Below are 20,184 nucleotides of genomic sequence, written 5' to 3' on the forward strand. Positions count from 1 at the left end.
TTTTTAGACAATAACAACCACAATTTGGGATAACTTCCATATTAGTAAAGTTGTGGGGTTAAACCTAGGAAGATTAGTAGGATTCTTGGATTTGCCCCACTTTTAAGATGTCTTAGAAAGTAAAGTTTGGAGGCTTAAATATGTGTATTGTTAAGAGGTCGTTTCTTAACTTTTCTCTAGAAAACATATGTTTCCTCTCCATCTTCTCATAAACAAACAACGGATTTGCATTTAAGTGTGCAAAGTAACACTTTTCTTGTCAAAATGTATTACGTATTTGTAACAGCCTATTTTCATTGAAATCGGAACAGTGATTTCGGGACCACAAATCCAAGTTAGAAAGAAAATTATTTTAATATTAGTGCATACTTTGCATTATAATAAGAATAACGTATGAAAATTTCATTAAGAAAATTTTACCGATTACATGTCTAATTTAATAAAGGACCAAATTGTATAAAATGCAAAAGTTGAGTTCTAGTAGCTATCAGTATCAAATAGCTATGGAATTTAAAATTTGAGGTCCTTATATGGAATTAGACCATTAAGTGGAGTTAGTAGATAAGTATGATGATTCATCTATGAAATTTTAAATAAAGAAAAGGATTAAATTGGGAAGTAAAAGATGATAAATGAATAAAATAAGAAAATATCATCATTTTCATCATCATTCCTAAATAGAAAAACATGGAAACCCTAGCTAAGAGAAAAGAGCTCAAGCAAGCTTACTTAGCTTAATTAGGTAAGTAATCTTGTTCCGTTCTTAGTAATTTTCATATTTCCGATATCGTGATAACTTAATCTAACTATTTTGTAAATTTATCAAAGTAGTAAAGTTTTGTCATGGATGAATATGTATGAATTATGAATTTTTATGGTAGAAATGGAAATGTTGTTGATAGATAAAGAACTATTGTAAAGGAATTTTTCATGAAATTGTGATTTAGGGACTAAATTGAAAAGATGTAAAATTCATGAAAAAAAATTTATTTTTGTGAAATATATGGGTTTTAGATGTTATATGTAAAAGTTTATTAGGCTTGGAATAAGGATTAAATTGCATGAATTTCATTTTTTGAGTCTAGGGATGAAATCGTAATTAATCAAAAGTATAGGGGCAAAATGATAATTTTTCTAATATGTGAATTGAATGTGAATTTTATTAAATTGAGTTAAATTTACTCGTATAGATCCGGATAGATCTAGTTCGGAATTGGATCGGGAAAAACAAAAAGTATCGGAATTGTAATGGCCGAAATTCAAGGTTATCGGAATAGTGGTTTCGTAACCACAAATCCAATTTAAAGAGAATTTTATTTTAATATTTTTGCATGAATATTGATATGATAGGAAAATCGTATGAAAATATCGATAGAAAAATTTTACCGATTTAGTGGTTAATTAGAAAAATAAATTATTGAAGAAATTGGGTAAAAATAAGGTATCGAGACCTCGATCTTGTAAAACAAGTTGGATATATTTTTATAAATATTTATGAAATGTTAGTAATATGGTATTAAAATTTCGTTAGAAAATTTTAATGTTTGAGTAGTCAATTAAGTGAAAAGGACTAAATTGAAAAATATGTAAAAGTTACTAGAAGGATTAAATAGCTCAATTGTTAAATGATAAGGGACATAAATTGTAAATAATCCCAAAAGGAGATATTTTGGGCGGCATAAGCCGAGAAAAATCAGGAGAATTGGAGAATTAAGGGTAAAATTGGAATATTGTAAAATTTACTTTAAAAGTTAGGACTAAAGTGGAATTATTTAGATTTCTCTTTATTTTTCTGCATCCTCATCAGAAAAAAATGTCCTAAGGGTTTATTCAAGCTGGTTTTTCATAATTTTTGCACCAAGTGAGTTAATCCTTGTCTTTTTCTTGTAATTTTTGTATTTCTAAGACTTTTACAACTAGGTTCTATTACTAAATTCATTAGTTTTTTATTTTATGAATGCAATTGAAAGTTGCTATGAATATGTGCTGGAAGTTTATGATAAAATAGCATGAAATTGAAGCTTTAATTTGTTTATGAGATGATTTTATTAGGTAATTTCAATAGAAATTGATTTGTAGGACTTAATTGTGAAAAAGTTTGGAATTAAAGTCTAGTGCTAAAATTCTTATTTCCAAAGGTTATAAAGTAGTTTAAAGTGATAGAATAAAGTGTTGGTTGAGAAAAATCAGCTCAATTGAGAGGTTAATTGAGCAGGGATGAAATTATCATTTATTGAAAGCTTAGGGGAAAAATGGTAATTAACATTATGCACTAAAACAGTTTTGGACAGCAGCAGTAGTCTAACTTTGAAAAATCACCAAAAATTGTAGAGATCGAGTTATAGAATTAATAAAATATGAAATTAAATCTTATTGAGTCTAGTTTATTATAAAAGAAACGGTGTAAGCAATGGAATTGTAAATCGTGAGATATAATAGATTTTGTGAGACAATGTTAGAATGAATTCGGGTTCCCCTGTTCTTACTTTGGAAAATCATTAAAAATTGTACAAAAAGATTATGAGTTATAATTTATATGGTTATAATCCTTAATGAGTCTATTTTCATAAGAAACAAACAGAAACATCATCCGAACTCTGTACAATGAGATAATTAATTTTTAGTAAAGAGGAGTCGGAACTATCAAACAGTGAAATAGGGGAAACTTTAAAGAATAAACTGTACTTATTGGCTAAACAAAAATTTCTGAAATTTTTATTGTAAGAAGATATGTAAGTCTAGTTTTGGGGAAAATTAGAGGATCTTAATTTTGAGTTCTGTAGCTCAAGATATAAATAATTTAGTGACTATGACTCAGTGAGACAACTTTGAATGCACTATAAATAATAATAAAATTATAGAGAATGTTACATATGAACATGAAATGTATTAGATTAATGATTAAATTTATTTATTTAGATCAAAAAAATTCAAATATGAAGCTAGATCGAGGAAAAGAAAAAGTTCGGGATTAGTAGATTTTTGTTTACGAACAAGTATCGAGGTAAGTTTGTGTAACTTGAATTATATTCTTAAATGCTTGAAATATATTTTTCTTGATGTGAATATGATTTGGATGTTTATTGTATGATAATTGATGAAGTATTGATATTCTTGATGAAAAGAGAAAATAAATTCCAGTTGAATGAAAAAAAAATTCGATGTATCTCTGAAAAGAAATTGACGGTAAAAAGGATCTAGCCCGGACGAGTGATCCTATCCTGATATAGCCCTCCCGAAGAATATGTGGAAAATGGATTTAGCCCGGACGGGTAATCCGAATTAGGGTCTGAATTTAGGCTAGACTGATAATTCAGATCCAAGCTCATTAGAGTAATTGTCATTGTAGGGGATTTAGCCTGGACTGGTAATCCCGACAATACTCTATGAGTTTATATCCAGGAGATTTAGCCTGGACTAGTAATCCCGCTGTAAGGATGAGGTTCGCGGGAGTGTGCTCTCTGAAATGGAAATGTGCGCACATGAATACGAATTGACGGACCCAGATTTGTACACTTAGGTGTACCCCTGAAAATCCATCGAAATTCCAAGTAGTTCAACGAGATAAATATGGAAAAATAACAAGGGAATGGAAATCATGGAATTGATGAGCTCATCAATCATGGTATAAATTATTGATACATGGAAATTATTGGACTAATTTGAATGTTGAGTTTGTGCATGATAGGGGAATAATGTATGGAATGAGTGTATGAATGTGTATTGCATTGTATTGAAAATATTAGGTAAGTATAATTCTTATTACATGAACTTACTAAGCACAAAGTGCTTACCCTGTTTCCTTTTCCCCTGTTTTGTAGTGTTAAGAGCTCGGAGGTTGGATTTGGTCGGAGACGCATCACACTATCAACCTCAAAATCTCAGTATATAAGAAAACTTTATTTTGGAAATCAATGGCATGTATAAGCTAGTAAAGTAAATGTTAATGTGAAATGAATGTATGGTTAGCCATTGGTATGGCTAACAATTTTTGGTTTGGGTATGTGATGAGGTTATCTTATGAATATGTTAAATCTATCTTGAAAATATGTTGAAATGGATTGGTTGTGTTGGATTAGTCTCGGTTTAAAATTGCAGGGAATGTTAGAAATTTATAAAGGGGTTATATTGAGTTCAAAAAAAAAACTTTGAGATTTTACGAAAAATTTCTTATGGTTTCGATTTAATCCCGATTTGGTCTAGATGTATGTTTTGGGCTTCGGAGGCCCAATCAAGGGACGTCATGACATGTTTCAATAAATGAATAGTATTTAACTTGTAATAATGGAAAATTAATTCGGTAAAATTTGGTAATGCCTCATACCCTATTTCGGCGACGAATATGGGTAGGGGGTATTACAAGAATAATAGTCTACGAACACGAATATTGTCGAGGTAAGTTCGTGTAACTAAATTGTGTATATTTATATGTTTGAATTGGATGTTGAATATGTGAATTGTATAAATGTCGTGTGTATGAAATTGATCACATATCCAATAATACCTGATAAATAATAAGTCTTGTTTGGATAAATGAGATTCGATGGATATAGGGTTCCCGAATTGGTTGTGGTCCTGTATATGTTGCAGACACACCATAACTCAAAAGAGCATTTCGTTATTAGCTCTTATGAGCATCCTAATATTTGGCCCTCTCGAGCTTCCCGTTATACAGTTCTTGCGAGCTTCCTGTTAATAGCTCTTCGGAGCATCCCGATCAGTTGTAATCCTGCATGTGTTGTAGACACACCGCAGCTCTTATGAGTGTCCCGTTATATGGCTCTTCGTGAGCTTCCCAATTAAAGGCACTTTGTGAGCTTCCTGATTAATGGCTCATCGGAGCTTCCCGATATGGCTCGCTTGAACTTCTTGATAATAAGCTATCCGGAGCTTCCTGTTAATAACTCTTCGAAGCTACCCGTTATTGGCTCGCATGAGCTTCCCGTTATACAGCTTGGATAAACTTCCCAATACATGGCTCACATGAGCTTCCCGTTATATTGTTCGAGAGAGAGCTTCTCGTTTATGTGCTCACATGAACATTCCCGAAAATGAATTGATGGATTACAGATTTGTACACTTCAAGTGTACTACCCTAGTATCCATCAATATTTTAAATAATTCAACGGATAAAATCCTGATATGAGAAAATAAATGAATTCAAAGTGAATTATTACCCGTATATACATGAAGTATATGGAATTGATATATGAATATAAGAAGTGGAAGGTTAAAACATGGAAACTTGCTATTGTTGAGCTCATACATGTTCCTTGACAGTTATATGAAATATGTGTCTAACATGGTTGATGAGGATATGTGCTAGGGCTTTTGGCCATCTTGCTTGAGTATACTTTTTATGCTTACCTTAACTTTGATTAAATGGTAAGTTAAATTTCACGTTATACGAACTTACTAAGCATTATATGTAATACCCCAAAAAATACTACAGTAAAAAAGTAAGTATCCTTGATATAGTAAAATAAGAAAATAAAGTGACAAAAAGGGGAAATTTTGAGTTATGGCAAAATTGGGAAGTATATTATGATTTTTTAATTCAAGAAATGATTAAATCGCAATAAATGATATATTAATTTTGAGTTATGACAAGATTGGGAAGTATATTATGATAGATTGGGAAGTAGGTTTCCGTCGCCGGAATAGGATACGAGGCATTACCAGATTTTACTGAATTAATTTTTCTGTTATTACGAGTTTAATTACTATTCATTTATCGAATCATGTCATGACGTCCCTTGAATGGGCCTCCGAAGCCCAAAACATACATCGGGACTAAACTGATATTAAATCGAAGCCATAAGAAATTTTTCGCAAAATCTCAAAGTTATACTTACTCTAGCCATACCAACAGCTAAGTTACAAACATTCATTTCTATGTAATATTGGTATTTAGTCTATACATGTCATTCTTTCAAAATAAGTCATTTTCAAATACCAAAAGATATGGGTTGATAGTGTGATAAAGCTCTGACTAAATCTCCAACCTTCGAGCTCCCGAGCACTACAAAATAGAGAAAAAGAACGGGGTAAGCACATTGTGCTTAGTAAGTTCATGCAACAAGAATTATACTTACCATATTATACACCTATCATTTAATAACACAAGAACACATGCAATCCACATAAACATATACCTATTACATACAAACTCAACTTTTGCATTAGTTAAGTAAACATCATATAAATTAATTACAAAGACAAATGATTGATGAGCTCATCAATTCCATGATTTCCATTTCCTTGTTATTTTTCCATATTTATCCCGTTGAATTTCTCGAAATTTCGATGGATTTTCAGAGGTACACTTTAGTGTACAAATCCGGGTCCGTCAATTCATATTCATGTGCGCACATTTCCATTTCAGATAGCACACTCCCGCGAACCTTATCCTTACAACGGGATTACCAATCCAGGCTAAATCCCCTGCAACGACAATTACTCTAATGAGTTTGGATCTGAATTACCAGTCCAGGCTAAATTCAGACCCTAATTCGGAGTACCCGTCCGGGCTAAATCCATTTTCCACATATTCTTCGGGAAGGCTATATCAGGATAGGATCACCCGTCCGGGCTAGATCCTTTTTACCGTCAATTCCTTTTCAGAGATCCATCGAATTTTCCTTTCATTCAACTGAGATTTATTTTCTCTTTTCATCAAGAATATCAATACTTCATCAATTATCATACAATCAACATCTAAATCATATTCACGTCAAGAAAAATATATTTCAAGCATTTAAGAATATAATTCAAGTTACACGAACTTATCTCGACACTTGTTCGTAACCAAAAATCTACTAATCCCGAACTTTTTCTTTTCCTCGATCTTGCTTCGTATTTGAATTTTCCAGATCTAAATAAATAAATTTAATCATTAATCTAAAACTTTTCATGTTCATATGTAACATTCTCTATAATTCCACTATTATTTATAGTGCATTCAAAGCTGTCTCACTGAGTCACAGTCACTAAATTATTTATATCTTGAGCTACGGAACTCCAAATTAAGATCCTCTAATTTTCCCCAAAACTAGACTCACATATCTTCTTACCATAAAATTTTCAGAATTTTTGGTTTAGCCAATAAGTACAATTTATTCTTTAAAGTTTCCCCTGTTTCACTATTCGACAGTTCCGACCTCTCTTCACTAAAAATTAATTATCTCATTATACAGAATTTGGATGATGTTTCCATTTATTTATTCTGAAAACAGACTAATTAAGAATTCTAACCATATAAATTATAACTCATAATAATTTTTTTACAATTTTTAATGATTTTCCAAAGTCAGAACAGGGGAACCCAAATTCATTCTGACTTTGTCTCACAAAATCTATTATATCTCATGATTTACAATCTCATTGCTTACACCGTTTCTTTTATAAGAAACTAGACTCAATAAGCTTTAATTTTATATTTTATTAATCCTCTAATTCAATCTCTACAATTTTTGGTGATTTTTAAAACTGTTTTAGTGTATGATGTTAATTACCAGTTTTCCCTAAACTTTCAATAAATGATAATTTCATCCCTGCTCAATTAACCTCTCAATTGACCTGATTTTTCTCAATTAACACTTTATCCCATCACTTTAAATTACTTTATAAGCTTTGGAAATCAGAATTTTAGCACTAGACTTTAATTCCAAACTTTTTCACAATTAAGTCCTACAAATCAATTTCTATTGAAATTACCTAATAAAATCATCTCATAAGCAAATTAAAGCTTCAATTGCATCCTATTTCATCATAAAATTCTGGCACATATTCATAGAAACTTTCAAATTCATTCATAAAATCAAAAACTAATGAATTTAGTAATAGGACCTAGTTGTAAAAGTCTTAGAAACACAAAAATTACAAGAAAAAGGAAATTATTAACTCACTTGGTGCAAAAATTATGAAAAACCAGCTTGAAGAAACCCTTAGGACATTTTTTGCTGATGGGAATGCAGAAAAATAAAGAGGAATCTAGATAATTCCACTTTAGTCCTAACTTTTAAAGCAAATTTTGCAATATTCCAATTTTACCCTTAATTCTTCAATTCTCCTAATTTTTCTCAGCGTATGCCGCCAAAATATCTCCTTTTGGGGTTATTTTCTATTATGTCCCTCTTCATTTAACAATTGAGCTATTTAACCCTTCTAGTAACTTTTACATCTTTTTCAATTTAGTCCTTTTCGCTTAATTGACTACCCAAACATTAAAATTTTCTAACGAAATTTTAATACCATATTACTAACACTTCATAAATATTTATAAAAATATTTTTGACTTAATTTTACGAGATCGAGGTCTCGATACCTTATTTTTACCCAATTTCTTCAACAATTTCTTCAACAATTTCTTTTTCTAACTAACCACTAAATCGGTAAAATTTTTCTATCGATATTTTCATACGATTTTCCTATCATATCAATATTCATGCAAAAATATTAAAATAAATTTCTCTTTAAATAGGATTTGTGGTTACGAAACCACTATTCCGATAACCTTGAATTTGGGCCATTGCAAATAGTGCAAATATTTTAAGGGTAGAATAATCTAGAAACTAAGGAAAATTGATGAATTAGGACCAAATTGAAAAAGGTGAAGAATTTTGAGGGACTAAATCAAATTTTACCAAATTAAGTGATGACTCGAGGTTGAAATTTTAAAAGATTATGAAGGGTAAAATGGTCAGTTAGAGAGATAGAGAACTCTAGAAGGTAATGATGATGTTGGTGATATTTTTAATTAAGTAATTAGATAAATGTTATTTAATTAATATTTTATTAAGATTTTTAGCATTATTTTATTATTAAATGATTAATATAAAAGGGAGGAAAGATGAAAAGAAATCATCATCTTCCCATGCATCCAATGTGAGAAGAAGAGAGAAAGAAATAAAGTTTTACTTTCTTTACAAATTGGTCCTTTCACCAAAAATTTATCATTTCCACCTAGAAATCAAAAGAATTTTCATAGCCATCAAGATAGAAAGATAACAAGGAGACTATGGGGAGCTAGAATATCAAGTTAGATTCAAGAAATAGAAACTGGAGGAGGGAGAAAATCAAGTTAAAGATTGAAATCAATAGCATAAGGTAAGAACATCAAGATTTCAATATATTTCTGAGTTTGATATTATTGAAAAATGAGGAAATTAATGTTAATGTAGAGTTTCATTATATAAGGTTTTATATTCTTGTTATGTTAGTAAAGGGAAATAAGAGGAAGTGATGGAAAATATTGAAGAGAAAGGAAAGGAAGGTGTTATAAATTTAGTTATCAACATTTTACACTAAAACAGTTTTGAGACAGCAGCAGCAGCAGTCTGACTTTGAAAATTTAACAAAAATCGTAGAAATTGAATTAGAGGATGAACAAAATATGAAATTAAATCTTACTAATTCTATTTTCACATAGAAGAGATTGAGGCAAAAGAGTTTTATATTATGAGATATTTGAATTTAAGTGAGACAGGGTCAGAATGATTTCAGAATCTCCTGTCCTGACTTTGGAAAATCATCAAAAATTTTAAAACAGTAATTATGGGCTAAACTTTATGTGTTTAGAATCCTGAATGAGTCTATTTTCAAAATAAACAAATGGAAACATTATATGAATTCTGTACAATGAGATAATTAATTTTTAGTGAAGAGTGGTCGGAATTGTTGAACAGTGAAACAAAGGAGACTTTAATGAAAAAAAATGTACTATTTGGCTGAACCAAAAATTCTGAAAATTTTATGGTAATAAGATATATGAGTCTAATTTTGGGGAAAATTAACAGATCTTAATTTAGAGTTCCGTAGCTCGAGATATAAATAATTTAGTGACTCTGATACAGACATACAGCTTTGAATTTACGTATAAGTAAATAGTGAAATTTTGGATAATGATAATTGAGTGTGTTATATATTAAGGATGTGGAATGAAGAGGAGGAGGAGGAGGAAAAATATGTGAATGAATTGTGTATAATTGGTCGAATGATGAAATAGAAATGATGCTTATATTTGTGCATTATTGGTCATGGTTTAAGCTCATGTGGGAAAATAAAGTTTCATAGTATGTATGTATGGTATATTTGGTTTATGATTTGGCATGAAGTAATGTCATGAATGGTTTATGAATTAATACATGTTGGTAAGTTTGAAACGTGAATAAATGATGTGCTCATCCATGCTTATAATGCTTATGATATATGTTTATTTGGCTAACATGTTTGGTGTACATGCTTAGGCTTTGGCCAAGTTGTTGCTGAATTATGTCACGTTAAACTTATAAGTTATGCATTGTAATGATATGTTTATGTTTTGTGTAATATGCATAGGAACGGGTGTGGAAAGGTAATGAAATAGTAAGTTCATACTTGAAGGGTAAAATGACGAAAAAGGGGATGATGAGTTGAATTGATGTTGTTATTCAAGCTAGAGTGATATTTTAATTGCAAAATTGAGAATTTCATAAATATGTTAATGAACGATATAATCGATATACGTTGAGTTAAATGGTAAATACGTATTAGTATTGAAATTAATGACATTGAATTGTACGTTAATGAAATGGAAATAAAGCATTGGATTGTATTAGTATGTATCGAGTCTCGTAGACCCTATTTATTATGATTAAAATATTTTGAGGATATATTGTGATGAGTTATAAAAGCATGTTAATAATTTTGAAAGTTTTAATTTAGATAAAATTTTATAACTCGGTTAAATACATTTACAAGTGTATGTGTTCTGGTAATGCCTCGTACCCTATTTCGGTGTCAAATACGGGTAAGGGCTGTTACATTATATGCTTACTCTGTTTTATTTTCCTTGTTTTTATCGTACTCGGAAGTTTTTAAAGGTTGGAGGTTGGTCAGAGCATCATCACACTATCCTTCGGCCCATTTCGGTACATATAGAAAACTAATTTTTGGTTATAATGGCATGTATAGGTTCATTAGCTAATGTTGGCACACGAGCGTGTGACTTGTCTGTGTGGCTCCTGCACCTAATTAATGTAAATTAAAATGTTCACACGGCCTAGCACATGGACGTGTGGCTTGGTCGTGTAACCCAAGTTAGTAACTACCCTAAATTGGACACGAACTAGGACACAGTCGTGTGTCCCTATTTCGAATGTCCATACGGCCTGAGACACGGGCGTACCTCTCAACCGTGTGAGACATACGACTTGGCCACATGGGAGTGTGTCCTTTGCACATTGGAAGATTTTTGAGATTTTGCGAAAAATTCTGTAAGTTCTCGGTTTAGTCCTGACTTGTTTTAAATACATATTTTGGGCCTCGAGGGCCCATTTAAGGGACAATATGATTGATTTCGGATATGAGTAGTAAATTATATGAATTAATTGTATTTGTTCTGTAAACTTTGGTAATACCCCATAACCCTGTTCCAGCGACAAATATGGGTTAAGGTGTTACAGTATTCATAACTCTCATGTAATTTGTCATTATATTTCCTTATTGTATACTTTTCTTTCACTATTTGCATTCAAATAACTTCTTTCTCTTCCACTATCCATTTTTTGTCACTCATTCACCTTATTTCCTTACTAATTTTCCTTTGATTACTTCATTTGAGGTTATAGATAAATGACCAAATGTTTCATATCGAGGTTTTTTTTTGAGATATTTTGGAAAAGTAAAGTATTTTTTAAATTCTTTCATAACTTCCACTTTTTTAACTATGCATTGCTTTCATCACCATTGTTTATATAAATGTACAACAAGAGAGGAGGCAATAGAAAGAAAGTGGTGGTAATAAATAGGTTAGTTCACTTAAACAAGTAGAGAGTTAGAAAATGATGAGAGTAGAGAAGGAGTAAAGGTGATAGAGATTGAGTGCAGCAAGCAAGTGCTTAGGGTTGCTGAGAAGGTGAAGATCCCTTCCTCATTATTCTTCTAGGTATTTATAGGGGAAGGTCATGTACTCAGTTTCATCCCTGGTGATGCCACCTCCCCGACAATATCGATGGTGGCCTGCTCGTGTGGTAAACTAGGTGACAAGTCGATTGTCCTCAAGTGTTGTACTGCTCTGATATTCCATTAGTTGGGATAGTATGAGGTTCTTATGTCTCAGTGGTCTTTGGTGGTCCCTTATTGGTAGTAAGTGTGTTCCCACTAAAATCAGGTAGCTTGGTGAGCGAGACATAAGGGTGACCAACTAGCTGATTGAAGACATAATATTATCTAGGTTATCTTCAAGTGAGGAGCTAAATGGCTGATGCAAGGGCCGGGTCGGGCCATGGCTCGATTCGTAAAAAAATTCAAGCCCAAGCCCGTTTTTAGGTCAACTTAGCCTACCCAAAATTTTATTTCACTATTCAAAAAATAATAAAATAATAAAATGATATTTTTTAATTGATATTTTATATGCTTTTATAATTAAATTTTTAAAAAATATTGTTTAAATTGAATTCAGGTCAATCCAATTGACATGCGAAATTTTTTATCTAAACTTGATCCTAATTGAATCGGGCCCGCTAAATCAAGCGGGCTATCGTCCCTTGAACAGGTCTAGTAGTACCACTTCTCCGAGTAACAAAGAAAATTAAAATGCATTCTTATATTAATCCATGCATATGTTTTGTTTACCTTCATCAATTCAATATTACGACATTACTAAAATATTTTTTAATAATATTTAAAAAATAAAAGAACTATTTCTTAAGCCCTAAGCAAAATGACGAGGCCCAATTGACAATAAATAGAGAAGGCATGATGATTTCTTTAAATGAGCCCAATTTAATTTCCAATACTTTTTTATTATAATAAAACCCTTTTTCCTTTAGTTTTTTCGTACTCGTAGTACATACAAATCGATCGATTCCTGCTCCTCAGATCGTTAAGAAATCCGAAGACCCATATGCTATAACAGGTACTCATTCTACGAAACAAATCGTTCCTGTTTATCAATTTGTAAATGTGCTTATATATTTTTCGAGATGAAGTTACTGTTCTTTGCAGTATTGTCGAAATTCTCTATATGAAGTTTTTATCTCGTACGAATTTATGGGTTCCTTTGGGAATCCCAGAAAAAGAATACATTTCTTTGCTAGATCGTGATGATATTATTTTTGTGGGTCATCTTTGGTTACATTAGTGACCATTTGATTGGGAAAGAATAATTGGGTTGATCTTGCTTTCGATCACTGATGAGTAATTACTAAATATCTGAATTGTAGAATCAAGTTATGTGTTTTTATTTGGTTAATTTTACTGGTTTGAAATGATAACTGTGGAGCTGGAATTGTAGTGTTTCATCACTGTGATCGCAGCCGTTTCACATAAAGAGTCTGGTGATTCCTCCAGTGTCTGTCTCCCTTCTGTTTTATGTTTCCATTTCAGCTACCGGTAGCCCAAAACTAAATAAGTAATACTAAGGCCATGAAAATGAGGTAGTATCCTTTGTGGCTTTTCCATCCAGCCAACTTATATACTTATTTAACAAGGAATGCTTAATTTTCACTAAGTACATATGTCAAACATATACTCGGACATTCATGCCGAATGCAGGTAACATATCCTTTACCAGACACTGGAGCAAGCATCCAATACATTCGGTCACTGTCCCTCATAAACCATTTTCCCCCAAATTTATTGTCCTCAGCAGCAAAATAAGATCTGATACCCTAGTCCTCAAGGCAAATAAGTTTCCAGCTTCTAAAGATAACCATTTGAGATTCAAAGCTGATTTCTCTGACTTACTGCCTCCCGTGGTATAGTCCAATCAACAGAGAAATGCTCATCTAGAGATTATTCTTTACAAAGAATTCAGCTTTTGTTTTGATTCTTGTGGTCTTAGCTATTTGGCCTTGGTCCTAACTCCTGAGTGTTGATTGTCAATAACCTCACTGTTCTCATCCCACCATTACATTTAGTGTCAGAAGTTGGAAATCTTGGAGTTTTAAATCTGCTTTTTACCCAATCAGCTAATTTATCACGATTAAATTCTTCAATTCGAAGGGAGAGATCCGAACTTGGACCAACTGCTTTGGAAAAAGGGCTTTTATAAACAAATGCTCTAGGGTCTCAGATCTTTATTGCTAGTAAATAAATCTAATCATCTTGTATATCACAATTAAATTCTTCAATTGTTCAAAATGGACTTCACAGTGAAGTGCATGCTTACTTGCTCGGTGTTTCACATACCTGATAGCTAACATTTTTGTCCCGCAGTTTTCTAGCAGCCAAACAGAAAATAATATTTTCTTTTCCTGTAGACAATGATTGGAGTTGGGAAGATAAAGCAATACTCAAACATCCTTGAGAAGCCCCTCAGCAAGGGCAAACAAGAGGTTCCTCCACTCTCTCTTGATATCTCTTCCTCTTATGTTATGCTGAAATGCATCAGAAAATGATAAAGTTTAAACTGGAGACTTGCTTTTTCTTTTCCCTTATTTTATTTAAACTGTAAATTCGTATTCTTAGCAAGCAACCTGAGTTTCAGATTGTTTCAATAATTCACCTTTTTCTTCTTGTTGCAATATTTGACATCTATTGAGTTTGTTTCCTTTAACTTTTATTTTCTCATTGAATTATTTGATTTATCCATTAAATTAGTCGAGAAATTATGATCAAATGAGGCAAATTAGTCTCAAAATAAGAATAAAATAAATCCGTTGAGATCTTATTACTTTAGAAAATAGAAAAGGTGTTTACATAGACCAAAACTAACCAAATCAATAGTAGCTTTTATTGGGGATTTGTTTTAAATCAATTTGGAGTCAAAATTTGAACTGTTGAATGTTGTGCTTCCATTTCAGGTTAGCTTGAGTGCCTTTGCATTTTTGTTCTCTGAGCTTGTTCAGTACAATCAAACTCGGGTTGACAACATTGCTGAATTAGAAAGAAGGTACTTTTTCTTAATGTTTTATAGTTGAATCTCATCATTGCTGACTGATCTTGAGATCTGATTATTTCACATTAAAGCTAATATTGGGATTTGGGATGATGCTTAGTTCAGTAAATGGCTCTTCTATTGTCAATGAATCTAATATCTTTCATGGAAAATGGATCAGGCTGGAGGATGCAGGGTATGCTGTTGGGGCTCGAGTTCTTGAACTTTTATGCCATAGGGATAAGGTACAACACATTCATAGACTATACCCCAGATTGCTATCGCAACAAGGTTCTCTTTTTTATTCTTCACTAGCATTCTTTATGTGCTACTTGCAAGTTGGACATCTACCACTCCTAGTTTTGGTAATGAGGTGAGAAAGTTTTGATGTAATACAAGAATGCTGGCCTAACACACCTTTTATGCTTGGTAGTTGTTATCTCAATTATGTTTGCATTCATATTTTTTGTCTGGGTTTAGCAATGTGTTTGGATAAATGCGTGCTCATTTGTGTGTATACGTATGCTCTTATATGGTGTCAGTGCCGGTACTATGAACCTATGCTTTTTTATGCCTCAGGGGAATAGAAGGGAGACACGATTGTTGGGTATTTTATCCTTTGTGCACAGCACTGTCTGGAAGGTGTTATTTGGAAAGGTAAGTTGCAATCTTGTCTGCTGGTGAAACAATTGAAAGTTTGATGATACTGTCATATGGAATTTGGCTAGTTTCCTAGAAGCCTATAGGCATGAGAAGTTTTGCTGGCATTTGCTTAAAATCAATGTAGTCTTAATGCTTCTCTTACCAGCTTTTTTTGGTACTATGTTAGGTGGCTGACTCTCTTGAGAAGGGCACTGAACATGAAGACGAATACATGATCAGTGAGAAGGACCTCCTTGTGAACAAGTTATGCATTGCTCATCACTCATAGCTTATAATGCTATTGTTTCAACTAACTTGATCTCTTGTCCTAGGTAAGTAACCAACTGGTCTGTTTGCATTGTAGGTATATTTCAATTCCAAAAGACATGGGGACCTTTAATTGTGGGGCATTTGTTGCTGGAATAGTGAGGGTAAGTGTTGCCTTCATTTTGTGTATTAAATGAATGATGTGGTGGAAAGAAGCTCTTATAGGCTCTCTTTGTTGGTTGGAAGGGTGTTCTTGATGGTGCAGGATTTCCAGCAGTAGTAACAGCTCATTTTGTACCAATGGAGGGACTGCAAAGACTTCGGACAACTATTTTGATAAAGTTTGCTGAAGAGGTAGGCACCACTCGTTTGCTATTGTAAAATGTATTTGATGCTTGGTCTGATGTTTATGATTCATTAAATATTTACTTTTTTGTTTAGGATTTACAAAATGTATAAACGCGTCTATTCATATGTTTAAATCTCTATGGGATCAAAATCTGTCTTACCCAAAAATAAAATGATATACCGTTAAGACTATCAAAATACTATTGAGAGTGTTGCTTCTGATGTGAAAGAAGAGTTGGTTATGCTAAACAATCAGTATATAGAGTTCAGTTTTCACCATTTATTTTAGTATAAATACAATATTTTTATGTTCCCATTTGCTAAACAATAGTCAGCTGGTAATGCAACTCTCTTTTTCATGTACTTTTAGAAAAAAAAAAGTTGCGACACTGCTGCTGTCCATTTCAAAAGTAACATATTTCAATTCCTATCATCATCTTAACTTGCTAAAGGATGAAGGTCCAAATATGTTTCCTGTTCTTCCTCTGTTATATTTGAAGAAGGTTATGTTGTCAGTCTGATACTGGTATATGACTGAAATGGATATATATATATATTTTTAATATCCTTGAAGAACCATACTCTGTATCATGTTGGACACGAATAAGTTAGAGTAAGAAGAGTTGGAGTGACTTAGGAAAAAGGCATTGAGGCCCAAAATGCAACATGTAACTACTAGCTTCTCTTAGAATATGCTGTTATTACTGTTTGTTTTGCTTAACATTCTGTGTCATAGCATATCAACTTACTACATCCATATTACTGAAGACGTTTTTTCAAATTAGTTCTGAGTTGACGTGTATATGTATATACTGGATTTAAGATTGATCCTGCTCCATTATTGCTGCTCTGACCAGGTATTGCAAAGAGAAGCGAGATTAGGTTGATTATTATGCCTGGGGTTCTCTTGAGTTGTCCATGTACTGCAACATCGTGAATGAAACACTGAACACTTCGGCTGCTTCCTTAATCTAATAACATGGATTAGTGATGGTTTGTGTATTATGGCAACAATGGTAGAAAAAGATTATTACATGTAAAAGTAAAAATGTCATCATTACTGTTAGTTTTGTGTTGATATGACCTCAAATGGATTATTACCGAGATTGTGTATTTTCTTTTTAAATGAATTTTGTTGCTTCGAAATTTGATAATGAATTATCTATTGAATTTTCTTTTTTTTTTCCCAGGTAACATTTTTTTGATATAAAATTACCTATCGTACGTTTGATATAAAAGAATAATTTATAATTAGAAAGGCGTACCGTCAATTTAGCTTTCATAGCTCAGTTGGTTAGAGCACCCGTTTAGTAAGCGGGAGGTCTTGAGTTCGACTCTCAATGAAAGCATTGGGTTTTATTTTACATCCGTGGGCTTTAATATGGGCCAAGTCATTGGTCTTGGGTTGGATCACGGCAGCAATTGGTTCGTTGACTTTTAGTTTCTTTCTCACCTTCTGTTTTTATTTTAACCCTAAAAACCAAAAACCCTAAACATTCCTCCGCCACCCAGCAGATCAATTCGTTGAGGGCTCCCCGCTCTTCATTTTCTGTACTCTCAGGTCAGCGCCTTAATCTTCGTTTTCTCCTGCTGTTTTCTTACATTGTCATCTAACGTTTCCTTTGATTTCTTCACCCAAAATTACTGAACGATTTTTTTTTTTGTATTAGCTGAAATATCTGCTTGTTTGATTTTTTTTTTCTTTTTTTACCTGAAAGCAGAAGCTCCGATCCCATCTTCAAATCCAAAAATGTCGGGGTAAGTGACAACTCTATAAAGATTCAAGACCATGTTTAGTAGAATGTCGGTATTTTTTTCCCCATGAAATTTGTTCGGGTTGTACTTATTGGATTTGTTTAATTTCCTACGTATGGCTTCAAATCGCTTAAGTTTTCCCTACATAGACTTTGGGCTTCGTTCGCTTTTGTGCGGGATGAATTGCTATGATATCTATGAATGCTAGTATAGATTGCACAGTGTGTGTTTTTATATTGTATACTTGCTTGAGTTGTTGTTTGCTTCTTTTTTTTCAGTATCTGTTAGAAATACTTAGTATCTTAAGATCGTATTAACTATATGTTTCTGCATTGCTAGGAGTTGTAGATAGTATTTCAATTTTGTCCCCTTTTGAGATTACATTCCTAACTCGTCAGTTTATACCCTAGCTTTTATTTCTTTGAAAGACTTTATGTCTTTATCACTCTCATATCTCTCTTTATAATGTCTGCATGTAGTTATTCTGTGCTCTTGCCTATGGCTTTTGCAGAGAAGAAGTTGCCGTTGCCCAACCAGAGGCACCCGCTACTCTTGGTGAGCCAATAGACATCAACACAGCCTTGCCTCTTGTGGTGAGGAAGTCCCAAGCTCATGGTGGGCTTGCTCGTGGCTTACATGAAGCTGCCAAGGCAATTGAAAAGCACAATGCACATCTTTGTGTTTTAGCCGATGACTGTGACCAACCTGATTATGTTAAGCTGGTCAAGGCACTCTGCGCTGACCATAATGTTAAGGTGCTACGTGCACCTAGTGCAAAAGCTCTTGGCGAGTGGGCTGGTGTAAGTCACATTTCATTGCTCATTCGTGTTTTAATTATTTCCTTGCATTTCTGGACATGCTGAGAGCACCAAATGATGTTCTAATATCATGCATGTTCCCATTATGACTTGTTCTTAGTTTAGGTGTATCTTGTGAAATTAGTATCAATATGTTTTTTGTTAAGACTTTATTCTTAACCTATGAACTTGTGTGTTTGTATGGCATGGAACATTGAGTTATTTCTCTCCTACAAATCCCTTTGACCATGTATCCTGAGTGAATGTTACTACATATTACTCTGACTCTGTCCTATAGAAAGAGACTAATTGCGCATCGCCTCTGCATGCAGTTGTGTAAGATAGATTCTGAAGGGAAAGCACGGAAAGTAGTTGGTTGCTCTTGCGTAGTTGTGAAGGTATGAGCATATACATGAAATACATATTTGCAAATTTCTATTTTAATTGTTTCATCAACCCAATATCTAGAAAATTTAGAAAGGATTTATGATTCTTGGGATGATTTTATTATTCTTTTTCCTGCAGGATTACGGTGAACAACACGAGGGTGTCGAAGTTGTTCAGCAGCACAAGGATTAAGTAAAAGAGGATGGTTTCTTTGGTAGAATCAGAGTTTAATTTTGGTTATTCTTGATATTTGCTTGAGTAATTTTGTTTTTTTCAAAGGCTGAACTGCTTGGTGTTTCTTATGTATGCTACCTTTCTCATTTTAAATTACTGGCAAAACATTTGGAAATCCAACAATTTTTATCTCATGTTTCTGTTTGTTTGTCTTCTTTTTTTTCACCTTTCTCTTTAACATTTATTTATTTATCTATTTGGGGGTTCAATTCTCTCAAACGTATATGAAATTGTCTTGTTCGATGCAAGATGTCTCATGTTGTTCGCCAATACAATCAGGGTGGACTAATTATGGATATAAATTGTCTTGTTTTCGCTGGCTTAATTAGGTTTGAGTAAATTCATTATTTATTTAGTAAAAAATGAAATTGATATTCATGTTTTGAGCTAGATAATTTTGTTTACAACTTTGAATTCATAATGAAGTTTCGTTACAGATAAAAAAGGAAAGTCTGATTTGACAGCTTAAGTTGTAAGGGGTCAATTTGATAATTAACTAAATTTTAGGTCTATTTAATAAATCATTGAAAAATTTTAACATGAAAATTTCAATAAAAAAAATTGAATTTCGGGCATGTGAGGAGAACAAATACCATATTTAAACCCAAAAAATTCCGTAGTCAATTTTATTCATTCACATCATATAATCTCTAAATTCTTTTATGCTGCTTGAAGTTATTGCCATAAGAAAAAGCTTGGTGCAGTCACCAAATTGTGGGCTTTTTTAGACGCTGTAAAAGAAAGAGGCCATCTCCATGAGTATGATTGGATTAGTGAAAGTGGGTGAATTGGCTTTTATTAGAATGGTCAGGTCTTGTGGTCCATCTGCTACCTACTCTGTTTTTGTGGTTTGTATAGTAAGTTGATCCTACACCAGACACCCAACATGGTTTT

General features: G+C 32.7%; 2 protein-coding genes and 1 non-coding gene across 5 annotated transcripts; all 3 read left to right on the forward strand.

Moving 5' to 3' along the window:
* The first annotated feature begins 12,752 nt into the window (after nucleotides 1-12,752).
* Nucleotides 12,753-17,263, forward strand: LOC107906910 (trafficking protein particle complex subunit 5). Of its 2 annotated transcripts, none has more exons than XM_016834061.2 (9): nucleotides 12,753-12,898; nucleotides 14,244-14,318; nucleotides 14,787-14,875; nucleotides 15,042-15,105; nucleotides 15,440-15,517; nucleotides 15,690-15,766; nucleotides 15,867-15,933; nucleotides 16,016-16,123; nucleotides 16,975-17,263. In XM_016834061.2, exons 2-9 carry the CDS (start codon nucleotides 14,247-14,249, stop codon nucleotides 17,002-17,004), a joined length of 585 nt encoding a protein of 194 aa, XP_016689550.1. In that variant the 5' UTR covers nucleotides 12,753-12,898; nucleotides 14,244-14,246; the 3' UTR covers nucleotides 17,005-17,263. The 2 variants fall into 2 exon arrangements, with proteins under 2 accessions (XP_016689550.1, XP_016689551.1); XM_016834062.2 differs by having other exon boundaries at nucleotides 12,762-12,898; nucleotides 14,200-14,318.
* Nucleotides 17,264-17,392: 129 nt separating this feature from the next.
* On the forward strand, nucleotides 17,393-17,466 carry TRNAT-AGU (transfer RNA threonine (anticodon AGU)). The gene has a single exon. It is a non-coding gene; the product is annotated as a tRNA-Thr (tRNA).
* A 51-nt stretch (nucleotides 17,467-17,517) lies between these two features.
* On the forward strand, nucleotides 17,518-19,424 carry LOC107906911 (40S ribosomal protein S12). Of its 2 annotated transcripts, none has more exons than XM_016834063.2 (5): nucleotides 17,518-17,678; nucleotides 17,839-17,875; nucleotides 18,384-18,672; nucleotides 19,002-19,067; nucleotides 19,195-19,424. In XM_016834063.2, the coding sequence occupies exons 2-5, from the start codon at nucleotides 17,868-17,870 to the stop codon at nucleotides 19,246-19,248; spliced, it is 417 nt and encodes a 138-aa protein (XP_016689552.2). In that variant the 5' UTR covers nucleotides 17,518-17,678; nucleotides 17,839-17,867; the 3' UTR covers nucleotides 19,249-19,424. The 2 variants fall into 2 exon arrangements, with proteins under 2 accessions (XP_016689552.2, XP_040949140.1); XM_041093206.1 differs by having other exon boundaries at nucleotides 17,541-17,678; nucleotides 17,836-17,875.
* Nucleotides 19,425-20,184: the final 760 nt, after the last annotated feature.

This window comes from Gossypium hirsutum, chromosome D05, assembly GCF_007990345.1.
Source record: "Gossypium hirsutum isolate 1008001.06 chromosome D05, Gossypium_hirsutum_v2.1, whole genome shotgun sequence".
NCBI lineage: Eukaryota > Viridiplantae > Streptophyta > Magnoliopsida > Malvales > Malvaceae > Gossypium > Gossypium hirsutum.

Coding starts and splice junctions, on each gene's coding strand:
- LOC107906910 (XM_016834061.2), top strand. CDS start 14,247: ATGATTGGAGTTGGGAAGATAAAGCAATACTCAAACATCCTTGAGAAG. Junction 14,876..15,041: donor ATTGCTGAATTAGAAAGAAG/GTACTTTTTCTT, acceptor AAAATGGATCAG/GCTGGAGGATGCAGGGTATG. Junction 15,767..15,866: donor AAGGACCTCCTTGTGAACAA/GTTATGCATTGC, acceptor TTTGCATTGTAG/GTATATTTCAATTCCAAAAG.
- LOC107906911 (XM_016834063.2), top strand. Junction 18,673..19,001: donor CTCTTGGCGAGTGGGCTGGT/GTAAGTCACATT, acceptor CTCTGCATGCAG/TTGTGTAAGATAGATTCTGA. Junction 19,068..19,194: donor GCTCTTGCGTAGTTGTGAAG/GTATGAGCATAT, acceptor TTTTTCCTGCAG/GATTACGGTGAACAACACGA.